The sequence below is a fragment of the Eretmochelys imbricata genome, chromosome 1 (genome assembly GCF_965152235.1).
Source record: "Eretmochelys imbricata isolate rEreImb1 chromosome 1, rEreImb1.hap1, whole genome shotgun sequence".
NCBI lineage: Eukaryota > Metazoa > Chordata > Testudines > Cheloniidae > Eretmochelys > Eretmochelys imbricata.
Window position 1 is genome coordinate 188,103,897 of NC_135572.1, and position 23,146 is coordinate 188,127,042.

Genomic DNA, 23,146 nt, shown 5'->3' on the forward strand with positions numbered 1-23,146 from the left:
GAGCGAGCGAGCACCGCGCGGGCGGGCGGGCGGCCGGGTCTCCATGGTGAGCGTGGGGGGCGGCTGCCGCCGGCGGAGAGTCTGAGCCTCCCCTCCCCGCGGTGCCATGTCCCGGGGGTGCTGCCCTCACCTGCTGTGGGACGTGCGGAAGCGGAGCCTGGGGCTGGAGGAGCCCGGTCTGCTGCGGAGACACTACCTAGGTGAGCAGGGGGAGGGGCAGCCGTGGGGGGCGGGCGTTGCCGGGCGCTCGGAGCTGCCGGGCGCTGGGGGGGGGGGGACGGGGACGCTTCGCCCCGCACGCGCGCCAGAGGCGACAGTGACAGCTGAGCCCTTCCCCCTCCAGCTCTGGGGCGGGGCGGTGTGTGTGTGTCGCACACGTTGTGGCTCGGCTGGCTCCCCCCCCACCCCCCCGCGGCCCCGGTCACTGTGCTTTGGTCAGTGCCCTCCCTGCGGGCCCCGGCCTCGCCCCGGCCTCTCTGCGGGCTGTTGGGAAACCGCTGCCCCGAAATGTCAGTCCCCGGCCCCGGCCCCTGGGTGGGTCCCCCGCGTCTAAAGGATTTTGCGGGGATAGGAAGCAGGGGCGCTGGAGCCGTTTGTGTCGTGAGGCTGCTGAGAGCCATTGAACTCCACGGTCAGCGCTGTTCTGTGATGGGAACCACTTCCAGCCGGGGGGTGCGGCAGCGTCCCCGCACCCCGACTCCCCGCACCCATGGTGCGAACCCTCCTCAGCGGGTGGAAACGTAACGCCTCTCTGCCCGTCCTCGGCTGCCTGGCTCTGTCTTTCCTTTCCCGTCCAGAAAACGGACCCAGGGGGTAATAAAGCGTCTCAGTCCAGTGACAAAATGCTTTGCATGCTTACTCTGAACAGTCAGAGAGCCCTGTCTGTGGCAGCTAGTGCAACTTGCGGTGAAGTGGCTCAGGAGTTATTGACAAAAGCATGTGAACACCAATGCTACTGTGATTGTTTTTGCAGATTGTGTCTCTTTTTGATTCCTTGAGCTGGCAGTGCTGCTCAGATGACTTTTGAAACGATCATCTTAAAACAGCTGTTTGTTTAATATCCCTTTACTTGTGTTAAAAACATCTCAGGATCATTAAGAAGGGTAGCTTTTAAAAATGCCACTTAATTCTCACCAATTGGTGCTGTGTGTTTGCTCTTTGTATTTTATTCATCTTAGACCATAACATTAGATTAGTGAGTTTTACTTTCTAGCTCTCATATATTACCCAAATATTGCTGCTGTTTTAAGTTTCCAACACCAGTGTTTTACTACAAAATAACTTGAAATTTTAGTGTGGGAAGAAAGCCACAATTATTGTGTTAAGTTTTGTACTCACCGCCCCCCAGGCCCCCCCCCCAAAAAAAAAAAAAAAAAAAAGTTCTTAGGAGAAGGGACAGGTCTTCTCAGTTTGGAGCTCAGTTGTGCTAGGCACTATACAATCTCTTTTAGGGCCTCTAGGTTATGCTGGAATAGTAATAGGAATATAGTATTCCTTTAAATTGGGTACAGTAAGGCCACTGGAGTGAAATTTTACCTAAACACCTGTGACTTTTTAAATCAAAGAACCAATTTAAAAAGTATAATGCTCTCTTTTTGTGAAGAAGCATTATATTTCTATGGCTTCCATATATGATCTGCTCTGGTTTTCAGTTGGTTTTCCAGAGAAATTTAAGGTGGTGTTTGACCTAGTAAATTCTCAATATTTGTGACTGTCTCCCCTTGTGTCATACCTTGACAACGGTAATCAGCCTAGAGCATGGATATGGTGATAGAACTTGAATACCCAGGTGACTTGGTGCTTATAAAGGCCTATAAAAAAACAGTGCCCCAGTTTGAAGAGGGAATGGGAGCAATTTGGTGGCAAAATTAGACAAACTAATTTGTTGAACTTCAGGAGATACTGCTAGACCTACTGTTTTTTTTCCCAACCTTTTCCTGTAGAGGTTGAATGGGGATATAAGTGGTTAGAGAGGAGTCAATTTTATTTGTAAAATGTTAGGAGGTTCCTTATGGATGTTTGTCCAATATAACTTTTGTATATGTCTTTTTTAAAAAAATGGAAAGTACAAGCCCTTGGGTTTTTTTAACAGTTTCTAATTAAATCAAAAACTTTGATACATTTATAGTAATGGTTAGTATTTCAGTGAGATGCCAGTCCTATGTAATCTTGCTAGCTGGCTTCTGTTTCTAGTTGCTCAGTCCTTACTGCAAACTTACTGTAAGGTGCTCCAAAGAAGTGCAGACCTTAACTGCAGTTCAGTACTAGAGTGGACCAGGACATATTTGAATTGTACCCAAAATGTTATTTAAAAATAAATGGTATTCAACTCCATTAAGTCATTGACACACCTGCTTGGTTTTGTACCAAAACCAGAAATTATTGCTAATCAAGGTGCTACTTTTTTTATGCCGTAGTCACTTTTTGGTCTCTAGTAAAACTGATCTTAATCAGAAGGACATATCTGCGATTAACATGCATTTGATCATGCACATACAGGTCTCTTCTATGGTTCAGCAGGAAACTGGAATGAGACCACAAACTCCTTTCATACAGGTTATGGCCAGACAGCCAGTAGGTGGCGAAGATTATTGGTCCGTAGTGATATAGACTGACTTAGAGGTGAAAGTCTCAGTAATCTTCTAAGGACCACCTGATCATCCATTCCACCACTCTGATATTCTACCAGACAGAACTCTTATTCTAAAAACAAAAAAAACACACACTTTGTCTTGTTGTCTGTATAGTAATATATTGTTAATTAGTGGTGGGCAGCCTGCAGGCTGCACATGGCCCATCAGGGTAATTCGCTGGCAGGCCTCAAGACAGTTTGTTTACATTGGCACGGCCGCCCACATCTCGGTGGCTGCGGTTCGCTGTTCCCGGTCAATGGCGTTGCGGGAAGTGGAGCGGGCCACAGGGATGTGCTGGCAGCTGCTTCCCGCAGCTCCCATTGGCCAGGAACGGCGAACTGCGGCCACTGGGAGCTGCGGGCGGCTGTGCCAATGTAAACAAACTGTCTCGTGGCCCGCCAGCGGATTACCCTGATGGGCTGCGTGCAGACCGCAGGTTGCCTGCCACTGATGTTAATGCTTCAGGCCTTGAATGTACTTTTCTGTAAATCTGTTGAAACTGTTTTGGGTAAACAATCAAAACAAAAATGGATTATCCTATTCCCTTCTGCCCCCAAACCCCATTGTTAATATATTGCCAAATGTATTGTTGGTAATGTGGTGTGAGGCAGATGTGTGTGTCTGTGTGTCTATTATATGTATATGGTGTGTTGGGTCTTTCATTTACAGTAAAAGCTGTGCTATCCATCCCTATACCAACCGGAAAACTCTGTATACCGGCATTTCTAATCTTCCTAGAAAGTCTGGTTAAAAGTCTGGTTGGTGTGGGGCCGGCAGGCTCCCTGCCTGGCTTCGTGTGGCTCCCCAGAAGCGTTGATATGTCCTTGCTGTTCCTAGGTGGAGGAACACTATGAGGGGTTCAAAGTGTGGGAGAGGGTGTGGGGTTGGGGGGTGGGAGGGATTCCAGGGTGCAGGATCCAGGGGGTACTCACCTCGGGCAGCTCGCCGCAAGTGGTGACCTGTGCCTGCTGCTCCTAGGCAGAGGAGTGGCTAGGTGGCTCTGCACGCTAACTCTGCCCGTAGGTGCTGCCCCAATGGGTCCCTTTGGCCGCAATTCCCCGCCAATGGGAGCTGTGGAGCCAGCACTCGGGGCAGGGTGGGGGCAGCACACAGAGCCACCTGCCCCACCTCTGCCTAGGAGCATCTGGGACAGGTCGCCGCTTGTGGGGAGCTGCCTGAGGTGAGCACCCCACACATCTGGAATCCCTAGCCCCCTTCCACGCCTCAACCCCCTGCCCCGAGACCCCTCCCACACTCAAACTCCCTCCCAGAGCCCCCTCCCACGCCCCAACCCCACACCCTCTCCCGCACCCAAACTCCCTCCCTCTTAGGTAACTGGCATTTTTCACTTACTGGCACCCTCCCATTCTCCTAACATGCCTGATAAAACAGCTTTTACTGCATATGGTAATATTTCCCTGTAATGTACAATCTAGTGAAAGATTGGAGAGGGTGGTGCAGTCTGTAATCCTTTCCCTATTAATTTTTATTAAAATGCCACTTGGCTTGTTCTGAAAGTCTAGTAATGGGCTGGCAGTCAAATGACCCATACTGCCTTATAGTGATTGGGAGCTCCAATAGTAAACTTGGTTCATCTTCAGCACCTTAGGTTGACAGGTTGGATTGCTACAGTAGCTAGTCTAACAAAGATATCTAAGTTACATTGTACTGTCCTATGTAGATTTCCCACAGGAGGAATTTAGATGTGCCAGGAAACGGAGGTTGATCTTGAAACGTTTCTAAATAATTGTCCCCATTGTGTACCTCTGAAGTCCTATAAAACTCCTGATGGCATTCTGAAAGAGGGGCTTCTGCAAGGGTGAGTTTGTGGATGTGTGTTTGAGCGGCAAATGCCTCGAAGGATCCCATCTGCAGTGATAGAGGAGACAATCAAGCCCATCATATCACTGCAGTTATACCTGCAGCTGTGATTTTGTCAGCATTGCAAGTTAATTAGACTCAATCAGTGGTCATATTTGAAATCTCCGAGGAAGACAAAGGTGGTGCAAGAAACTATTGGTGATTCATTAGGTGGCACTCTCTCCTCTGTGTCATCTTGGTCAGTGTCCTAGTAGATGAAATTGTGCTGCTGGGAGTGCCATCTCTTTGATGAGATATGAAACTGAGGTCCTTTCAACTTTCAGTTATTAAATATTTCTTGGCGCTTTTGCAAATGTAGAATAGTAAATCATGGTATTCTATTCAAATTCCTTTTTGGATGATTACTCTGTCTGCTGAAAGGCCCTCTGCAGTTTTAATTAGATGCAATATTATTTGCCACCTCTAGACCTAAACTGTTCATTGTTGGTGTGTGGTATTGTAGTGCGCTGTGAAACAGCTGACATGGTGGTAGGATTTTAGTGATGAATGAAGTCAGTGCTCTTAAGATAGGCTGATACTTTAAAATGCGTATATGTTAAGGCATTTTGGAATCTTCAGAATCAAAGCAGCTACATAAATGTGATATCTTGTATATTTTAGAATCTTTAATGAAAAAGTAGCAGCAGTGTTGCCTTGCAAAGAGGAAAACAGATTAATAATTTGTTGGAAGTATTCCATATTACTAGGGTCTACTTGCTTTTCTGTGGGAGGGATAGTGCTGCTGAAGATTACTTTGAACTCTATAATGAAAGACTTCTCTTTATAAACTATTTGGCATTGGTGATAATTCACAGCAAATCCATACTCTGAAATACTAAAATATTTTACAAACAGAAATTCGTTACTAGTTTGCTATTCAGAATGATTCTCAAAAGCGTCTGGCACACTATTTGGCACAGCAATAAACAAAATAACAGTCTCCCCTCAAATATTCGAATTTATTACCTTTTCTTCTTCTTTCCTACTTTCTTTCCTCCAGCTAATCTGGAATTTTCAAGCTTGCCAAATATTTTTGATATGATGCAACACCTCATAATCTCTGGTTTTTGTTTTGTTTTTTTAAAAACAAAACCGTACTTTGCTAAATTCTGTACTTGAAGGCATCTGTTTTTGTTTACCAGAGGGAGACTTTAATATTAAACTATTCCTTTGTGGCTTTTGGAATATGCAGATGGTTTGAAATCTATGAAATAACTACTGGAATGTGTGTAGTTCAGTGCACTGGGATCAGATCTGGGCATTTATCTGGTAATACTTCAGTTGCTGGTGCCAGGGAGAGAATAGCAGATGTCTTCTCTTATACATAGACCTGGAAGATAGGACTGGCTAGCCAATTTATATATGTGGTTAGCTGGTCCTTTCTACACAATAAAGAACTGTGGTAGAACCTGTTTGCAGCCTAACACCCCACTGGCATTAATTTGAATAAAAAATAAAATATACATAATGAACACAAACCAGTGTGGGGGGGAAAGAAAAGGAGGACTTGTTCTTTTCTTTTTGTGGATACAGACTAACACGGCTGCTACTCTGAAACAGGTGGGGGGAGAGTTGCTTTGTTATTTTTCCTCATATACTTCTGGCAAGTTAACTGCTCTTAGAAAAAGAACCATCTTCAGTGTCTGATTACAAGGACTCAAATGATTGACTGCTATTTTAATGTGAATGGTGTTGGTCCTGATGTGTAGCATCCTCCACTGCTCTTTGGCATGTGCCCAGAATACTAGCACAGCAGTGATATATTGTGGTATATACAAAAGATTTTCTCAAATAAAAGTAATTGAGGATTTCAGAAGGACATAAAACAACTTTAGGGGACATAAAACATCTCTCACTAAAATCAGTTACTATATCAGAGAATAGAATAATAACAAATGTTACACCTATATTTTAAAATGTGTTGGGGTACTCTTTGCAATTACAGACCAATAAGTCTTATTTTAATGCCAGGAAATTTAGCAGAAATTACTAAATATATTAATTTAAGTTTTTAAAATAGTATAACATGGCAAAACTAACAAAGCTTCTATAAAGGAAAATTGTGCCTTTAATATATTAGAATTATTTTAGCTTGGCAACAAAATAGGGCATAAAGGAAAACTGGCTGATATATTTTAAGTCCCTACCGAGAGATTGTATCCTCATGTGTATGCACAAAGTGGCAGAATTAATGTTGCATGAGCAATCCTGGTTATGGTATTTCCTAAATTTTCTGTTTGTCTTGGCAGTCTTCATATGCTTATCATATAACATTGTTTACTGTAATAGAAATATATAAAATGATGAATGAGAATGAAAATGAGAGAAAATTGAGTCCTCTATTTATCCTTTGTCATAAAACAGAAGGACATCCAACAAAATAGATAAACTAAAAACTGATAAAAATAGATGGATAATTTAAAATTTTTACTCAGTGCATAATTAATCTATGGAATATATTGCCACCAAATATCAATGAGGATTCAGAAAAGGATTTGACATTTACATAGCTATTGTAAACATCTCCAGCTATATCTGAATGGACAAAAATGTATAAGGGATATAAACCCCATGCTTCAGGATCAAAGTGACAACTGAAGGATGGAAGAAACTTTACTCATGGCCAGGTTATTCCATTTTGTGACCATACATTTCATAGGTTTTTATGCACTGGGTGGTTAAGTTTAATTACTGATTAATAAAATAGATGAATAATTTTGTCTATTTCGTTGGATGTCCCCTTGTTCTTTCCTCTTAATCCTTCTTGCATCTTTAGCACCCAACCCCATAGTTCTTTGTAACCTAGTTCTTGCCAGCCCCAAGCTTTCAAAAATCATGAGTGAAGCCCCCCAAAATCATGATATCTAAAAAATAATGAATTTTGGTTTCTTTGCCTTCGGGCCTTTATGCCTTTAGGGTTTGTGTTATCAAGCTTTTTTCAGTAACCATGTGGGCTAGAAATTTACTTTTAAAAGAAAGCTGAAGTTGTCACAGTCACATGCTCCAGGAGTTGAGTATTCAAGAATAACACCAAATACCCTGACAATTATGATTTAAAATGGTAAGAATCCACCACTGCTAACACTAGTGTGGATGTAGGATCTGAGCCTCTGGGTTAATATGTGTACAGGAAACAACCCTGCTTCCCACTTTGGAAGATGAAGATGTGCTCCAGCTGCATTTCTGCTGGGACATTTTGCATCATCTTATGGAGTTAGTTGAGCTCATAATCAAGAATGGATGACCCATTTCTGATAAAATAAAGACCCTTCCCACTGGTACTTTCATTCTTTTTAGAACCAAGCTGCTTTAAACCTTTTTTTGAGGTTCTGAATTGTTTAGAAGTTACGGGGTTTTATGTGAAAGACCTGTTCTTGCAAGATATTCAGACCAATTTTGCAGACTCCAGGGGTTTCATTAGTCTGGATCTTTATCTGTAACTTGGTGGAACTAAACGGACACTTGGAACTTCTGAGTTCACTTGTCCTTACCCCAAAATTTGATGTCAAATCAGATTTTTTTTTTTTGAGTGGAGGAAGAAAAGGGAATTAAGAGGGAACCTATAATGGAGAGATTATAGTGCCACAGGAGAGAGGTTTCTGTAAAGCACGTTCAGCTCATGGTATATTAAAAGCTGTTGAATGAAAGCTATGCAAGCTATAGCACAACATATTTACCATGAGCAGCAATAGGTCAAAATGTAAGGAGTCTTCAAAAGGCGTTGAGCACACGTAGTATTTAAATGGGTAAAAGTGTTGTAGGATACCATTAATCAGGCTACAAAAATGAAAGTGAGGCTACCTTTCTTTATGGTTTATGTAAATAAGTTTTATCTCAAGGTAAAAGTTTTAGGTTGTCTTATGGAATAATAGTGATGCAACCACCACCATTAATATAGCAACATTAATTTGAAAAAAAGCTGTATGTGTTGTGATTGATGCGGGTTTGTTGCATCCTGTGGTCTTGGCTGAATTTTGCATTTTCTGTACAATGACCTGGATGTTTTGTTCGGCACTCTGGGAATTCAGACCAGACAAACTCCTGCAGTGTAATCAAACTTGCCACACTTCAGCCAACAGCACAATTTTTATTTTGGTTGTATTTGTTTTATTAGTGAGAGTTTAATGATGCCAAATTGAGCAAGGGCTAGTTCATGCAAATGTTTAGTAAGCTTCCTCATGTGCCTCTGTCAGTACATCTTATCTTGCTAGAAATGCCATGGCATACTGATGTCCTTGACCAAAAACCCACTTTTTGCCCCACATGCACGCTGTCAGTCTCTTTTGCTTCTTTGTACTTTGGAGGTATTTAGTATAGTTTATAAAGCACTTTAGAATCACTTATGGTTAAAGGCACTATTTAAATTAAGGGGTAAAATATGAGATATGTACTGAATGAGAAAGGAGAACTCAATATATAATGTACTTGTTGCAGTATCTAGCCAGCATATGAAAGATGCTGAGTTGTATGATAACACTTCAGCTAACAATGGGATTTTCAAATGCAGTCAAGTCACTTGGCAACGGAAGTATTCAAAGTCAAAGGGACCTATGCTTCTAGGTGACCTAGGCTCTGATTTGCAAAAACACCTACGCTTCTTTCCCTATCAGAAGCATTCATGGAGTGGGTATCGCTAGTATTTTGGCACTGTTATTCTAGGCTGTGAATATGTCCATCTGAAGTAAAACTAGGAGGAAATGACTAAAAGCTGCTGAAACTATTGCTGGTTCAGTTTTCTATGCTTCAGAAACTCAAGAGTAGTGTGTTTTTTTTCCTAATTGAATAGTAATGTTGCCATCTGTGATTTGACATGGTCAATTATGCAAGTATTTGCCTATTTTATTTTTAAAAGGATTATATTTTCAATTCTATTAATAAAACTTTACATGACCAGCATTAATGGCTATTATATGGATAAAGATCTGGGCACAGAATTGAGAATGAATTGCCTAAATTCTATTCAGTTCTGAGATGTGAATATATTTTCTTCACATACTTCAGATTCGGAATAGTCTCAAACAAGAGGCTGGAGAGTTTTTTTCCCAAAGTTTTTACTAACTTTAAATGCATTGCATCATTGGAAGTTGCAGCCTTCCACCGAGTCTGTAATGAATACTTCTAAAGAGAGTTTTTTATACAGAAAGCCTATTTACTTTATGCATAATTTTCTACATCTTGCTATTGAATGTTTGACAGCTTCATAGTTTATTTGCACCTTCATCTTGTAATGAGTCCTGTATACATATAAACTGTCTCCTGCTGAATCTCGGGTGTTCCCAAGTGTAGGCAAGAGCTGAGTGTGAATGGGGAGCTACCAGGTTGGATCACTAAATCTAGAGCATGGGCCTTACTGGGCCGTTAAGAAGGCCTTTATTTTTCTCTGTGAATCTTTATCGGTCTCCTTTTTGTGAAGCATATAGTCCTTTAAACCATGGCATTCAGGACAGCTGAACTGAATTTCTCTTCAGGGCAGCACTAATACTACTGCTGACTGGTCAAGAGGTGTGATCTGGGTCACAAGAAGATTGTCCTTGCCTGCATTTGTTTGAGGCAATGCTCAGTGCACATATGCAGACCCTGCCAGCTCTGTGTGAAAGTAACCACTGAAGATAAGTATCAGCAGCAGTAAGGAAAATGATGAAAATACTTCATGCAACTGTATCATATTCTTATTAGTATATTGTGTTGACATTCTCCATTTTTGTTAGGAACTAACCCACAGTTCAGCTTGACTTAGAGAAAAATATGCTGCAATGTCTTACGAAGTGTCTGTATCTCTAATGAGGGGCACTTTATAAGTTACAAAAAAATAAAACCCCCATAGACTCGTGGGATGAATGTACACAATTTAATACAATAAATTCCTTTTAAAAATAAGTAAAAATAACTGGATTATAATTAAAGGGAATGTCACCAGATAGTTGTAACTGGACCCAACCTTTGGATCTCTATCTGCCACCTCTCCTTGGGATGTGGGACTCCCCAGTCCAACTGTCGTAATCCCTGAAACCTGTATTCTGACCTCCTGAACCTCCCCAGTTGCCTTGAATGCTTCCCAAGAACTCCACCCATTGAGCAGTAAGGTTTATAGTTTAACTCTTGAGGATGTGTGGCAGATAGAGCAAGAAATCCTAACATTGCAAAGAAAGTTCTTAAACACACATGATTTACAGGAGAGTTATATAAGTTTAAACTCTTCAACTTCTCTTCCTCTCCAACCACCATCCTCACCATTCCTGAATGTGTTTGGTCAATGTCCTTGGGGAAGAAGGGCCAAGCCCCTCTTTTCCCATACTCCTTCAGCTATAGCTTCTGTTTCTGGAGGTGGAATGGCTCTCCTTGCTTGAGATTTTGTGTCTCAAAAGCAGGCTGAGATTCCTTTTTCTATTATCTTCTGCTGAGGATTTTCCTTGCTTCAACCCAAGTCAGTGACTCTGCTGGTAGCAACCCCACTGACCCACCAGGGTAGGCATATTCAATGTTGATGCCCCCTTGGTGTCCCTGTTACAGTTTCTGAGATGTAGTCCATTCCTGCTACAAAAAAGAAGATTTTAATCCACGCTCATAAATGATATTTTACAAAACAAAAAGCAATTAATAAATTGACACACATTTTCTCTACATTGTCAGAAGGGATGCTTAAGCCATTGTGCTAATTCCATTTTATGGACAAACTTTCATTTTAAATTCTAGTAAACATACAGAACATTCACTAATGTGTTTTTTCCTTCTTTAAATATCAAGCTAATGATAATTTACTATAATTTACCTCCCACAGTTTTGTCTTATTGAAGCTTTTGTGGAACCTGGTGGGACCACAAAATATACATTTCGGGGAGCAAGGGTTGATATTTTTTTTCTCGAGTCCACAATCAGTGATGGAAAATCATTTGTACTGATCTTCCAACTAAGCACTTTTGTAACTGTGTCCCCCATGTGTTACCTCACTAACCACTAGAGCTTAATGTTTGGCATTTGAATATTGACATTGTATATTTCCACTGATATAAAACATTTGCTTGTGGGTCTGGTAGCTTGTGAAGCATTAGACCTTAACAATCACCATCCTAAACTGGTCTCTGGATCTAGGTCCAGGACTAAATATAGCAAATATCAGACATGCATTTCAGTCACTATAGTCGGGGTCGATTCGATTTAAATCACTAGTCGGGAAGACTCGATTTAATCATGGATTTCTACATAAAAGTGCATTCTTGTTGGTTGTTATAATCTTAATACATATTCTTCACAACTCAGAGATGTAGGTTTTATTTTTAGAAGGTACACACTATACATTTTTAAAGTGATTTATTTTGAAAACTTTTCAGATTAGTTTTACAGCTATAATTCAGCAATCGTACAGAAAATGAATGATTGTTTGGTTATTTCATTTACCAAAGGTAATTGAAGCAGATATTTATGAAGTCATTGGGAGGTGAACTGTCTCCAGTTCAACAGGTTAATCATTAATATTTGGAGGATTTTCTTGCCATGCTGAATAGGAGGAGAACATCACCAGACAGACATTTAAATTGTTTTATTTAACTAAAACAACAATGTTATGTATTCTGGATTTTTTTCTTCAACAGCAAATGTACACTGTTTTAACAAAACAAGCATATGAATTTTTGAATTTAGTTAAACATTCAAGTTTTTAAAATCAGGTTTGTTTTTGTTAAAATTGTTTTTAAGTAAAATAGTTAAATGAAATATTAAAAAAAAAAAGCCAACATGAGAAACTTAAAATATTGGCTTCTGCAGCTAACTCAGTCATCTTCACCTTCATTTTCCTGTTAGTTCATAATCTGGAAAAGAAAAACAAGCTTTCCTGCTTTTTCAGGTCCCAAATGATTTCTCAGTTTGGAATGAATTAGTCCAAAGGAAGAAAATATTCTTTCTACACTGGCAGAAGAAGCTACAGCTGCTAAAAGTGAAATGATCACTTCAACAGTCTCTGAATCCAAGTCCTTAAGTGACTTCCACCAGTTCACTGGTGTGACTTTCTTTAAAACATCATCAGCAAACATATATTTCTTGAATGGTTCACCCTTAGCTCTGAAGTTTATTATAGTTGGCATTGTAGGGATGATTGCTGGATGTCTGTCATAGCCAACTCCTCTTCAGCAGTTAAGGTTTGACCCTGGTACCGAGTATTGAGAATATTTGCAAGAAAATGAGCTGGAGATAGTGCTTGTCCCATTTGTTTTTTTAATGCTTGTAATTTAACTCTGTCATTGCATATTTCTCTTTTTAAGATCTCACTCAGTTCCTTCTAAATTTCAACAGCGTCAGAAATAAAACAGCTATTTCCCTGCATTTTGTTCAAGGCTACAGAAATAGGCTTCAGGGTACTCAACACGTGTTCAACATTTCTCTTAAGCCAAATGTTGAGAACTTTGGGTGTGACAGTGCCATCTATTTTTTCACGATTTTGTTTACAAACTCTCATCAGATTAGGCCAGTTCTTGATATAGTGCTCAAAACAGTCCCCTACTGAATTCCATCGCACATCTTGTGGGAGAGTTAGCTTGATTCCTCCCACTTTTTTCAGAGAAGCTGCTGCAAAGTGGTTGTTACAGAAGTCTTTTGCAATTTCAACAACATTCACCTTTATTTCTGGAACACTGAAGACTTTGGCTAGGATGTGCATCAAATGAGCACTGCAACCGTATGTTATTAGCTTGGAACTCTCTTCTAAATTTCTTCTCATCTTGGATACATTTGCAGCATTGTCTGTGACCAAGCTGCGTACTAGACATTTGAATTTTTTTTCACAGTTTGTTATAGCTTTTACTGCAACTTCTTGTAAGTATTCTGCTGTGTGTGCATTTCCTGATATGTCAATTGTTTCTGTAAGGAAGACATTCCCTTCTTCGTTGTCACACAAGCACATACAACAGGACCATTGTGGACATTGCTCCACCCATCAAGACTCAGGTTAACAATTTCACCCTCTAGACCTTTTGCATGCTGCTCAATTTCTCTTTCATACACTTTATCCAGAACTTGGCCTGCAACATCTGCTCTGTAGGATGGACAGAATCCTGGTCTTAATTACTGAACCATGTTAATGAAGTATGGGTTCTCAATCCTACAGAAAGGAGAGTTTGTTGTATAAACAAACTGGGCAATTTTTTCATCAATTATCTCTCTTTGTAATCTGTTTCTTATCACAAACTTATCTATGGTTGTTTCTGAATGATGGAGATTTTTTTTTTCTTTTTGCTATGGGTGATATACTGTGGCTATGTGACGTACATGATGTGACTGAAACACTATCATTGGCAGATAACTCTGAAACTATAGAAAATGATGGTGATCTTGAAGGTGGATAGTCTTCAGAATCCTGTATGTTGAGGATGGAGTCTCCTAAACAAAATAAGTCAGTGCAGTTATTTAATTATTATTACCATACTGCTCATTTAGTATTACTCATTGCATTCATTGACTCTCAGTACTGCTTTAAAGGTGAAATTGTAAGAGAAAGATCTGGCTATTTCAGCTATTTATTTATCTATCAAAACTGCATCTAAAATGATAGTACCATAGAGTAACAACTATATTTTTTTTTGCTCAAACATGAGAATTCAAGAATAGTCCAGAAGGAAGACAAGCAGTTCTTAAGAAGTATGAAATAAAAAAGTTTACCAACCTGAAGATCCTGTATGTTTAGACGTGTTCCTTTCGTCATCTTCAAGGCAGCTTCCTCTTGAGAAGGAACACTTCTCATGATGTTGTTTCATTTGGGTAACAAGGCCTTGCATTTCTTTGTTGCACTGTTTGCATTTTGCATGCATAACTGTCTTACCCACAGGTAGAGGAACTTCATTAAAATATTCCCAAACTGGGTCTCTCTTATGGCCTGCTGCCATTATAGGTTTTCCCTTCTAGTGAGAGAATGGTATGGTAGATCTCAAATCAATGAAGTCTATACTCAGAAAGACCTCAAGACTTCTGGAATATGCTGCTCAAATAGTTTCACTTTTGTTTCTGCTGCCTGTCCCTCCCTTCTCACATTTATCTCCAGACTTCTTCTCCTTGTCCAAATCTGTTTCACCCCCCACAATCTTGAACTTCATTGAACTTTTTGGAACTTTTCACTTTTAGAGAGAGCTAAGGGATTGACTCTGTATACACAAATTTGCAGAGGGACAATAGGGTTGTGGTCTGTTATTTCTCACCTCTCTATATTTATTTAAAAACATTTTTGCTGTTAACAAGCATGTTACCTCTGGAGACACAAATCCACAGTTTGAGAACTGCAAAACTAAGCATCTCTGATGATATCTTCTCGACTGAGCACTGAGTCCCGTTGGGTAGATAGAAAGATTAACCTAAATAATCTATACAGAAGTCCCTGGAACACCATAAGATTGGGTCCCTAATTCATGAGCTATTCGAACTCATTTACAGAACTTTTCTTAAATATTACATGAATATATTGTCTCATATTATAAAATTGGGATTTTTAATCCCTATTCCATGGTGAGATATCTTTGAGCTATAATGTATCTTAATTAAAACTCTCTCTTTAGATAGGTTTTATCCTCAAAAAGCATTTTATCAAAAAAATCAGTTTTTGATTAAAAAAAAATCATTGATTTTTATCCACTCTGACTATTGTAGGAGTAATTCACCTACCAGTATAAATAAACATAAAGGCCTGTCAAAAATGTGTGGTGGTTGAGGAAGAACGTTTACGAAGACTCATTTAAGCACACATGATTCCACAACAAACAGCTGCACAAGACATTTTTAGCCATTGCACAGCATTGTGCACAGTTGTCTACGTTCTGTGTATGGGGACTTCCCCTTGACACTACTGGGAAGTTCACAGTGAAGCTAGAAGAAAATGTGGCTTTGAATAGACTTTTCTTCATTCAAGATAAGTGTAGAAGCAAATACTTGGTATTTATTTCAGAATTTGAAGTTTTTCACTTGGCCAATGCAAAGCTATGTGCAAGGCTTATTGATAAAACAAATCATACGTACTGATTACTGTGTACTAGGTAGGTTTGCTCAGTTAGTTAAACTTAAGGTGTTTTGGGTATTCTTAGGCATGGGAAGAATAGAAAGACATTCAGATTCCCCTTACATTGAGTTGCGCCTTTCTGTTAACTTTTTCTCCTCCTTCAGCTTAGTCACAATGACCATTCCCTCCAGAATCTAGGAGTGATTATTACCTAATTGGAATAAGAAATTGTGAGATGCTTGCTTCCCATTAGGAGTAGTGTGTGCAACTACTGAATGCTTACTATGTTTGCATAAAAATGCATTCTCAAGCTATTTTTGCAAATAATGTAAGCTAGTAAGAACGTCTGTGTGAGGTAGTTGTGGTTGATGAAAAAGTCTGCCACTGTAACACCTCGCTTCTCTAAAGATGCACGATATGTTCTTTTATTTCAGTTATGAGGTAAAATTGAGTTGTACTTTTTCATGCATATAACACGCTAAATATCAAACAGTGACTGGCTAAACAAATTTGTCCCTGTGACACTGTGTTTACTTCAGCTTAAAACTCCAGTGCTTGTAACCTTATCAGTGATCAAGAACACAAGGGGAGTTTATATTTAGCCATGGACTGTTTTAGAGTCTGAGATATGTTTGAAAGTGGAATAAGGACAGTACTACTGATGAAAACAAAATCTAATTTGCACACTGTAACTGATGTTAGTTGGGCCTTGATAAAATGGACAGAGGTGAGTCCAAATGAAAGCTTTTTTTCAAAAACACTCAACAGCCTATTAATCATACAGAAATATATAAGAATTACAAAAAGTCAGGTTTACTTGGTTTGCTAAGCCTCCTATATGTTTTTTTTTTCTTTTGGAATCAAATTCTGCACTGGTTTACATTCTGGGAAGACCCCATAGACTTCACTGGGTGTACACAGGATGGAATTCAGGGCAGAATATGTCCCCCCTGTTCTGTAGTTGGTACTATATTGTCAGTGTTTCAAAGTTCACTTATTTCTTAACACTTGAACTGTCTTGGCATTTGAACATAGGTTTACATAACACCAAGTCAGTGGAGTTAGATATCTGTAATAAAGCATTTGTTTATCAAAAAGGGAAGTAGACCCTTTCATAGATTTAAAATATATTTTGCCTTTTCTGCATGTCCATACCATGTACATCTATTTTAAAAACAAGAGCTGTAACATAAATATATAGTTTTGGAAGGGAATGTGATCAAGTACTTTGATTAAAGGAGTAGGGGTCAGAACTCTTGGGTTCTATTTCTGTCACTAGTTCACTGTGTGCCCATGGATAAATCACTTAAACTCCTTGTGCCTCAATGTCGTCATCTGTAAAATGCTAATAACCCACTGGCTTAGCTCACAGGTGTTCTTGAGGGCTTACCTCATGTTTTTAGAGAGTGTTGAGCTCCTCAGATGAGAGGTGGTCTGTTATATCAGTGTAGAGTCCTAATTACTATACAAAACATCAACATGCTGTACTAAAATTGGTGTGTGTTTTTCTTTCAGGAGAAGGAAAAGCAGTGTGTTACACTGTGGATTGAAAATTGTGCTGGATCAGGGTTCAGAGTTTGGTATATTCAGTTCAGGACAAATGACCAATGTGAGAGTGAAGTCATCTACTTCAATAAAAATGTGGTTCCATACTGTATAAACTCCACTTTGGATAATCAAATGTCATTTTAAAATGCTTTTAGGGTACAAGTTAACAGATGCTCTGCATTGGGATCAAATTCTGGCTCTGTTTCAGTTTTAAACTAGGGCATTTAAAATGTCACAGCAAGCTAGCACCGAGGAACTTGGCTTTGGTAAGAACCAGCTTGAGATAAATGAGTATTCATTTGACAAATAGGATCTATTGCTATTTTTCAGAAAAGGGGTTATCTCTTTTTCAGCTCTGGGTACCATGGATGATGTGACTTCAAATAAAAAGTTTCAGTTAGTTTAGACCTTGTTCATGAAATGGTCTGTTCTTTCCAATGGAAAATGCTAGACTAAGATTTCAAATGTGTAAAGTGCTTGAGTATTAAGCTGTCATTAAGCTATCATTCCTTGACAATTATTACCTTGCAGATGTACCTATCCATCTCTCCTATGAGAGACCTACACAGTGCTACCCCAAAGCAATGTGTTTGTGTGGAAAGGATGAGGCAAAATGGTTGAGGAGAACAAGATCTTCATGAAGTTTTAGGTTAAACCTTAACCCTCCTTTTGTTCCTCTGTTTAGGTTACAAACTATATAGCCCTTTGCGGTTGCTCTGGTTTTGGAGGGGCCCCAATTTGAAGTGTGGTAGTCCTCCATAGTGGGAAGACCCCAAGAGACAACTGGGGTGATGGTGAAAGGTGAACTGGGGAAATCTGACACTGAAGAAAGGAGAGCTAAAAATAAAAGTTCACATTTATTTTTAAAATTGTACTATCGAGATAAACATCTTTAAAATATCCTTACTGGTGTTATCATTGGGATGCTGGATTAAAACTGAACAGGACTTGAAAAATGCAGTTGCTAGGAGTGAGTTAGAAAGTTCTTGATGTGAGTGGTATATGTTTGGTGACAGGAGTAACATAAATATATAAAGTAAGCCATTAACTTTTTGCAGAATTTAAGATTTTTCTAGCCTTAATTGTTGGCAAGATAATGTTCTGAATGTGAACTGGACTATTGCTGTCTTTGAGTCTGTAGACAGACTGCTCTTTTGTGGCTCAATTTTCCCAAGCTGCAGCTGAATGAAATTGACGTGACTATTGAGGTTTCATTGCAACTAATCAGAATCACATGGACGAAAATGAAATTGGCAAGGATAATTCGGAAAGTTATTAGCAGCGTGTAGAGGTAGGCATTGGAGCTATTCACTTGGAGAGAAGGATCCAAACAGTAAAGGCTGGTGAGAGGGTAGAATACTCACTCTTTCCCTCTCTCCATCATAGTAGAAGATAGGATCTCTGCGATGGTTAGGAGAATGATATTCAGTGAAAAATTTCCGTCCAGCGGGGAAAGCAGTTTGGGGTGGCTTCAAGCGCTGTCTGGGACAGTGCTCTCTCCCTCCTTCCAGGAGCAAAGGTTGTGGGGGATGGACTTCTCACCAGTATATTATCTGTATCTTGCTGATGGGGCAAGAGGAGTTTCTCTTGTTTTTCATATTGTCTTTTAGCCTAGTAGCTGTCACAAACTGTTTCAAATCTTGAAACTGAATGTATGGTGTTTTATTTATCTTTTGCATTTCCTTGAAAGATGAAGCTAAGCCAGTCAATTTAACGTCCTTGTTCTCATCTTCCAGATGCCAATGCCACAGGAGAAAGTTTATATTTAAAGAAACCCCAAAACTTCTTAAAAAGCCCTCTTAATTTTAAGTTAATGAAAACATTTCTATTCATGTAGAATACATTTCCATTCTTGTATATTAATCCCTTTTTTGTAAGCTAAATTTTCAGCCTAAGCTACTTGCTGGCATCCGCTGGCATGTTATGATTTTACAAAATATGCAGCAAAAAGCACCTGTATGGAGACAGAATTTTGATTCTGAAGTGTATTTGAAGGAATTAATTTTATTATTGGAGCTCTTTCATTGTAACTTGATAGCCTTTATTTTCTCAGAAAGTTGGCAATTTCTAGGGAAAGATTCTCTTGGAATAACTGTAGGCAAACTTTCAGTCTAGCATTTGGAAATAAATTCCAGTAATATGAGTTGAATGCTCTGGGATAGAGCTAATGGATGGGGAGGAAAGATGTCTCTGAAGGGGGAGAACTTAGGTCCTAGCTCAGGGGTGGACAAACTTTTTGGCCCAAGGGCCACATCGGGGTTGCAAAACTGCATGGAGGGCAGGGTAGGGAAGGCTACCCCAAATAGCCTGGCCCCCGCCCCCTCCCACTTCCTGCCCTCTGACTGCCCCCCTCAGAACCCTCGATCCATCCAACTCCCCCTGCTCCTTGTCCCCTGACCGACCCCACCCAGGCCCCCACCCCCTATCCAACCCCCCCCTGCTCCCTGTCCCCTGAGCACCCCACCCCCTTTCCACACCCCCACCCCTGACAGGTCCCCTGGGACTCCCACACCTATCCAAACTCCCCATCCCCTGACCCCCCACCCAGAACCTCCACGCCTATCCAACTACCCCTTCTCCCTGTCCCCTGACTGCCCCCCGGGACCCCATGCCCCTTATCCAACCCTCCTGCTCTCCGCCCCCTTACCATGCCGCTCAGAGCAGCAGGAGCTCGCAGCCCTGCTGCCCGGCAGGAGTGGTGGGCCAGAGTGCTGGCAGTGCAGTGAGCTGAGGCTGTGGGGAGAGGGGACAGCAAGGGAGGCGCTGGGGGCTAGCCTCTTGGGCTGGGAGCTCAGGGGCCAGGCAGGATGGTCCCACAGGCTGGATGTGGCCCATGGGCCATAGTTTGCCCACCTCTGTCCTAGCTTTTGCTTTCTTTGTTAAACCAGTCCCCTTCAGCCTCTCCATACACTCATTCCCAGCAGAGGTCCACATACTATTCCTGGACATACACCTCACCAGTTTAGTTTTTGCTGCTAGTGCTGCTAGAAAGTACTATGTGCAGAAGTAGCATATCACACAAGAATGATTCTCTGCTATAGAATTTTCTTGCTCTGCATCTGAAACTGGGAAAGGTTGAGTAACTCTGGATTCTTGTATCCATATGCTGAATTTAACTTCAATAGTGGAATAAACTTTTCTGTGGTCCATTTGTTGTTGTTTAAGGTTTACAGTGTAGTAACACCTAGAGGCCAACCAGGTCAGGGTCCCATTGTGCTAAATGAGTACAAACAGCTAGTAGAGGACAGTCCCTGCCCCCAAAGATCTTATACTTTAAAGTTAAATCAAATATTTGCAAAATTAAACTAATTTGAAACTAGGGTTTTGTAGTGGAAATACTGAGACATTAAAAGATTGTGAAATGATGAGGTTTAACTGGACAAATACAGTCGGGTAACCAAAAACTGAGATTGGAGTTGTTTATGTACTCCAGTATAGGAAGGGTACTTGTGTATTAACATATATTGTATAAGGATTATCCATCATATTATGGGAAAACTCTTGCAGACTTAAATTACTTTCTCTTCCAAGAATTATAAAATGCATTTGTCCAGGCCAGTTTATGTTGCAGTCCAGCCAAATGCATTACTGTATCAATACCCTTTTCAAGGTGCATAATGTATGGGACTTAATGACATGGTGCACAGATCATTTATATTCTAGTAATAACCTGGACCATATTTTCTGTGTATATTTACAAGGAAAGGAAATACTCAAGGTTACAAATCTGGAAAGGTAATTCTGAAGTGTGCATTCTGCTCTTTAACATATGAAGACTTTACTATAGCTTTGGACCTTGCAAGCCTATAAGCTAACATTCTCTAATTAAAGTGGCAAATAAAACATTCACTGAAAGGGTTCAAGGATGGTAGCCTGATTAAATAAAATAAAATAATTATGTGAGTATTAGCTATGCAGCTCAGAGCAATATTTGACAAGGTGGAACATTATTTTCTGAAAGCAATATGCTAATCAACAATATTTGTTAATGCATGAGAAAAATATATATTCCACTCCACAATGTCTCTAGGGAGGGTAAGTACAATGTATCTATCCATTCTGAAATTTGGACAGGATATGGGCAACTTCATTTTTATTTTAAAATAACCCCCAAAATAAAGCCACAAGTAGTCAGTTCCTTACTTTTTCTGTCTCTGCTGAAAGATTCCAACTCTCGCAGCACAGTACCCCTGAACCATACTAGGATATTGGTTCATTACTGACCTAAGGGGAAGTGTGCTACCAATTTAAATGCCAACATTACTACTTGTAGCACCTGAATTTTCTCTTGTCCCAGCTTGACCAAGATCACAGGATATGGTGTTACGATGGCTGCAAATGAGAAAATTTCAAGAAAGTAACATTTCTTCAAGCCTTTTTGCAGATCCAACTTATAGTATGCATGATCCTCATGCATGACTTTTGACCAGTTAGGTCCATTGAATCTGATCTTCTGCTCTGCGTGTCCTCATGCCCTCCGCCCTTTCCCCCCTCCCCCATTTGAGAACATATGGCAGAGTGGCCCAAACTGCTTCTCACTTTCCACTTACCATCTGTGGCAGTGAGATAGAGCTTGGTCTCTGCCTTCTAGCCTGAAGCAACTTTTCATTATCTCAGACTTATAAATATTAGTAATTACTACAATTAGGTTAGTGTAAGGATGATTTTCTGCCCTTTTGGCAGCCCCTTATTTGTTTTCTTGAAATTTTCTTCTTTTCTTTTGACTACTACTTGGCACCGAGGTGCCTTCCCATCTTTGACCAAACTTAAACCCTCTGGCTTTCAGCCATGCTCATCTTGTGAGAGACTTATAATATTAACTGATGGAATAGTCATTGTCTTTTCTGTTTGGGTGATGGTAACATTCTGGACCCTTGTTCTGTATGCCATTCCTTCTTCCCTAGAACTTTCATCTCCAGAGATACTTTGCTAATGCTCTACCTACTGGAGCTGTCTATCAAGGGAATGTAGGATTGAGAAATGTTCTTCTGGCTGCAGAAAGAGATTCTCCTCCCAGAGATTCCACGCCTTCAGTGCTTCTCTAACTTACAGAGTCTAACCCAAAACTTCCCGTTACCAGTCCTGGGAGAGGGTCTCCAGGTCCTGCAGCCAGCCATCTTCCAACCTCCAAAACAAGCTCACCAATGGCTGGAAGCTTGGCAGGGAAGCCTGGTATTGCCTCCACCCTGTTGAACCATGGGAGATATGAGCAGCACTCTAAGGGCAACTCATGGTGGTAACCCTCTTCCTTGGAACAGAAGAGATAAAGGAAATTGAGTCATGGACCTTCTAACTCTTCTAAATAACAAGTCTAGAGGCCTGATCACCTTGGATAGGCTAGAGAGGCAGCAAAGCCTGGTACTGGCAAAGATTTCTCACTGACAGACACCCTCCTTACCAGAATCCTTAATGGTACTGGCACACCTGTTATTAAGTACTCATGTTGAGCACTCAGCACTAGCCTACCTATCAGTTATATACATATTTTTGGATTTTTTTTTTTAAATTCTCCTCTACAATGAAAGGAATCTCTGCTTTCTTTAGATTTGTCTGTTGAATCTCCTTTTGCATTCTCCCATTTTGACAGGTATACTTGCTGGACAATTTGAACCTTCTGGTAATACAGTTGATGCATATACTTTGGAGTGTTGTACAGCATAGACTTGTCTGTTAGCTACTCTTCTCCAAAGCACTTGCAAGTAACTGACTACAGTAGGCTCTTCAGTGTTGAGTGAGAAAAAATGTGAGATTTCTTTTATTTACCTTTTTGAGACATTAGGATTCATGTTTTCAAACTTTTCCCTGCAACCATAAAGGCTAGAAACATTTTCTTTAAAATGTAAATCAAAGCTAAGATATGCACAATTTCCGGACTCCAGAAGCTTTAAGTGAAACACCAAATATTATGAGAGTTGGTAATGATGCAGCTTTAATGTAGTTGAGATGTCTTTGCCTCTTCTTAAATCCCACTCTTCTTCAATTTATTGTTGCTTCTGCACTATCCCAACTGCTTCAGTTGATTTTGCCTTTGCGCACAGTAGGAAATCACAGCCAACAAACAATAAAATGGGGAATCAGAATCTCTTCCGTATTCCAGTGTGAAATCCCAGACCCAGAGTTCTCCTGAAATTAT

The 23,146-nt window shown here is 40.3% G+C and overlaps 1 protein-coding gene across 3 annotated transcripts in view; it reads left to right on the top strand.

Moving 5' to 3' along the window:
• Nucleotides 1-6: 6 nt before the first annotated feature.
• The window catches only part of DCAF6 (DDB1 and CUL4 associated factor 6), a 165,158-nt gene continuing 142,018 nt past the window's right edge, over nucleotides 7-23,146 (top strand). For 2 of the 3 annotated variants that reach the window (XM_077820404.1, XM_077820412.1), the window contains exon 1: nucleotides 7-200. In XM_077820404.1, the coding sequence (XP_077676530.1) occupies nucleotides 107-200 (94 nt within the window). In that variant the 5' untranslated portion in view covers nucleotides 7-106. The remainder of the gene's footprint in view (nucleotides 201-23,146) is intronic. The other variant, XM_077820420.1, reaches the window with a different exon arrangement.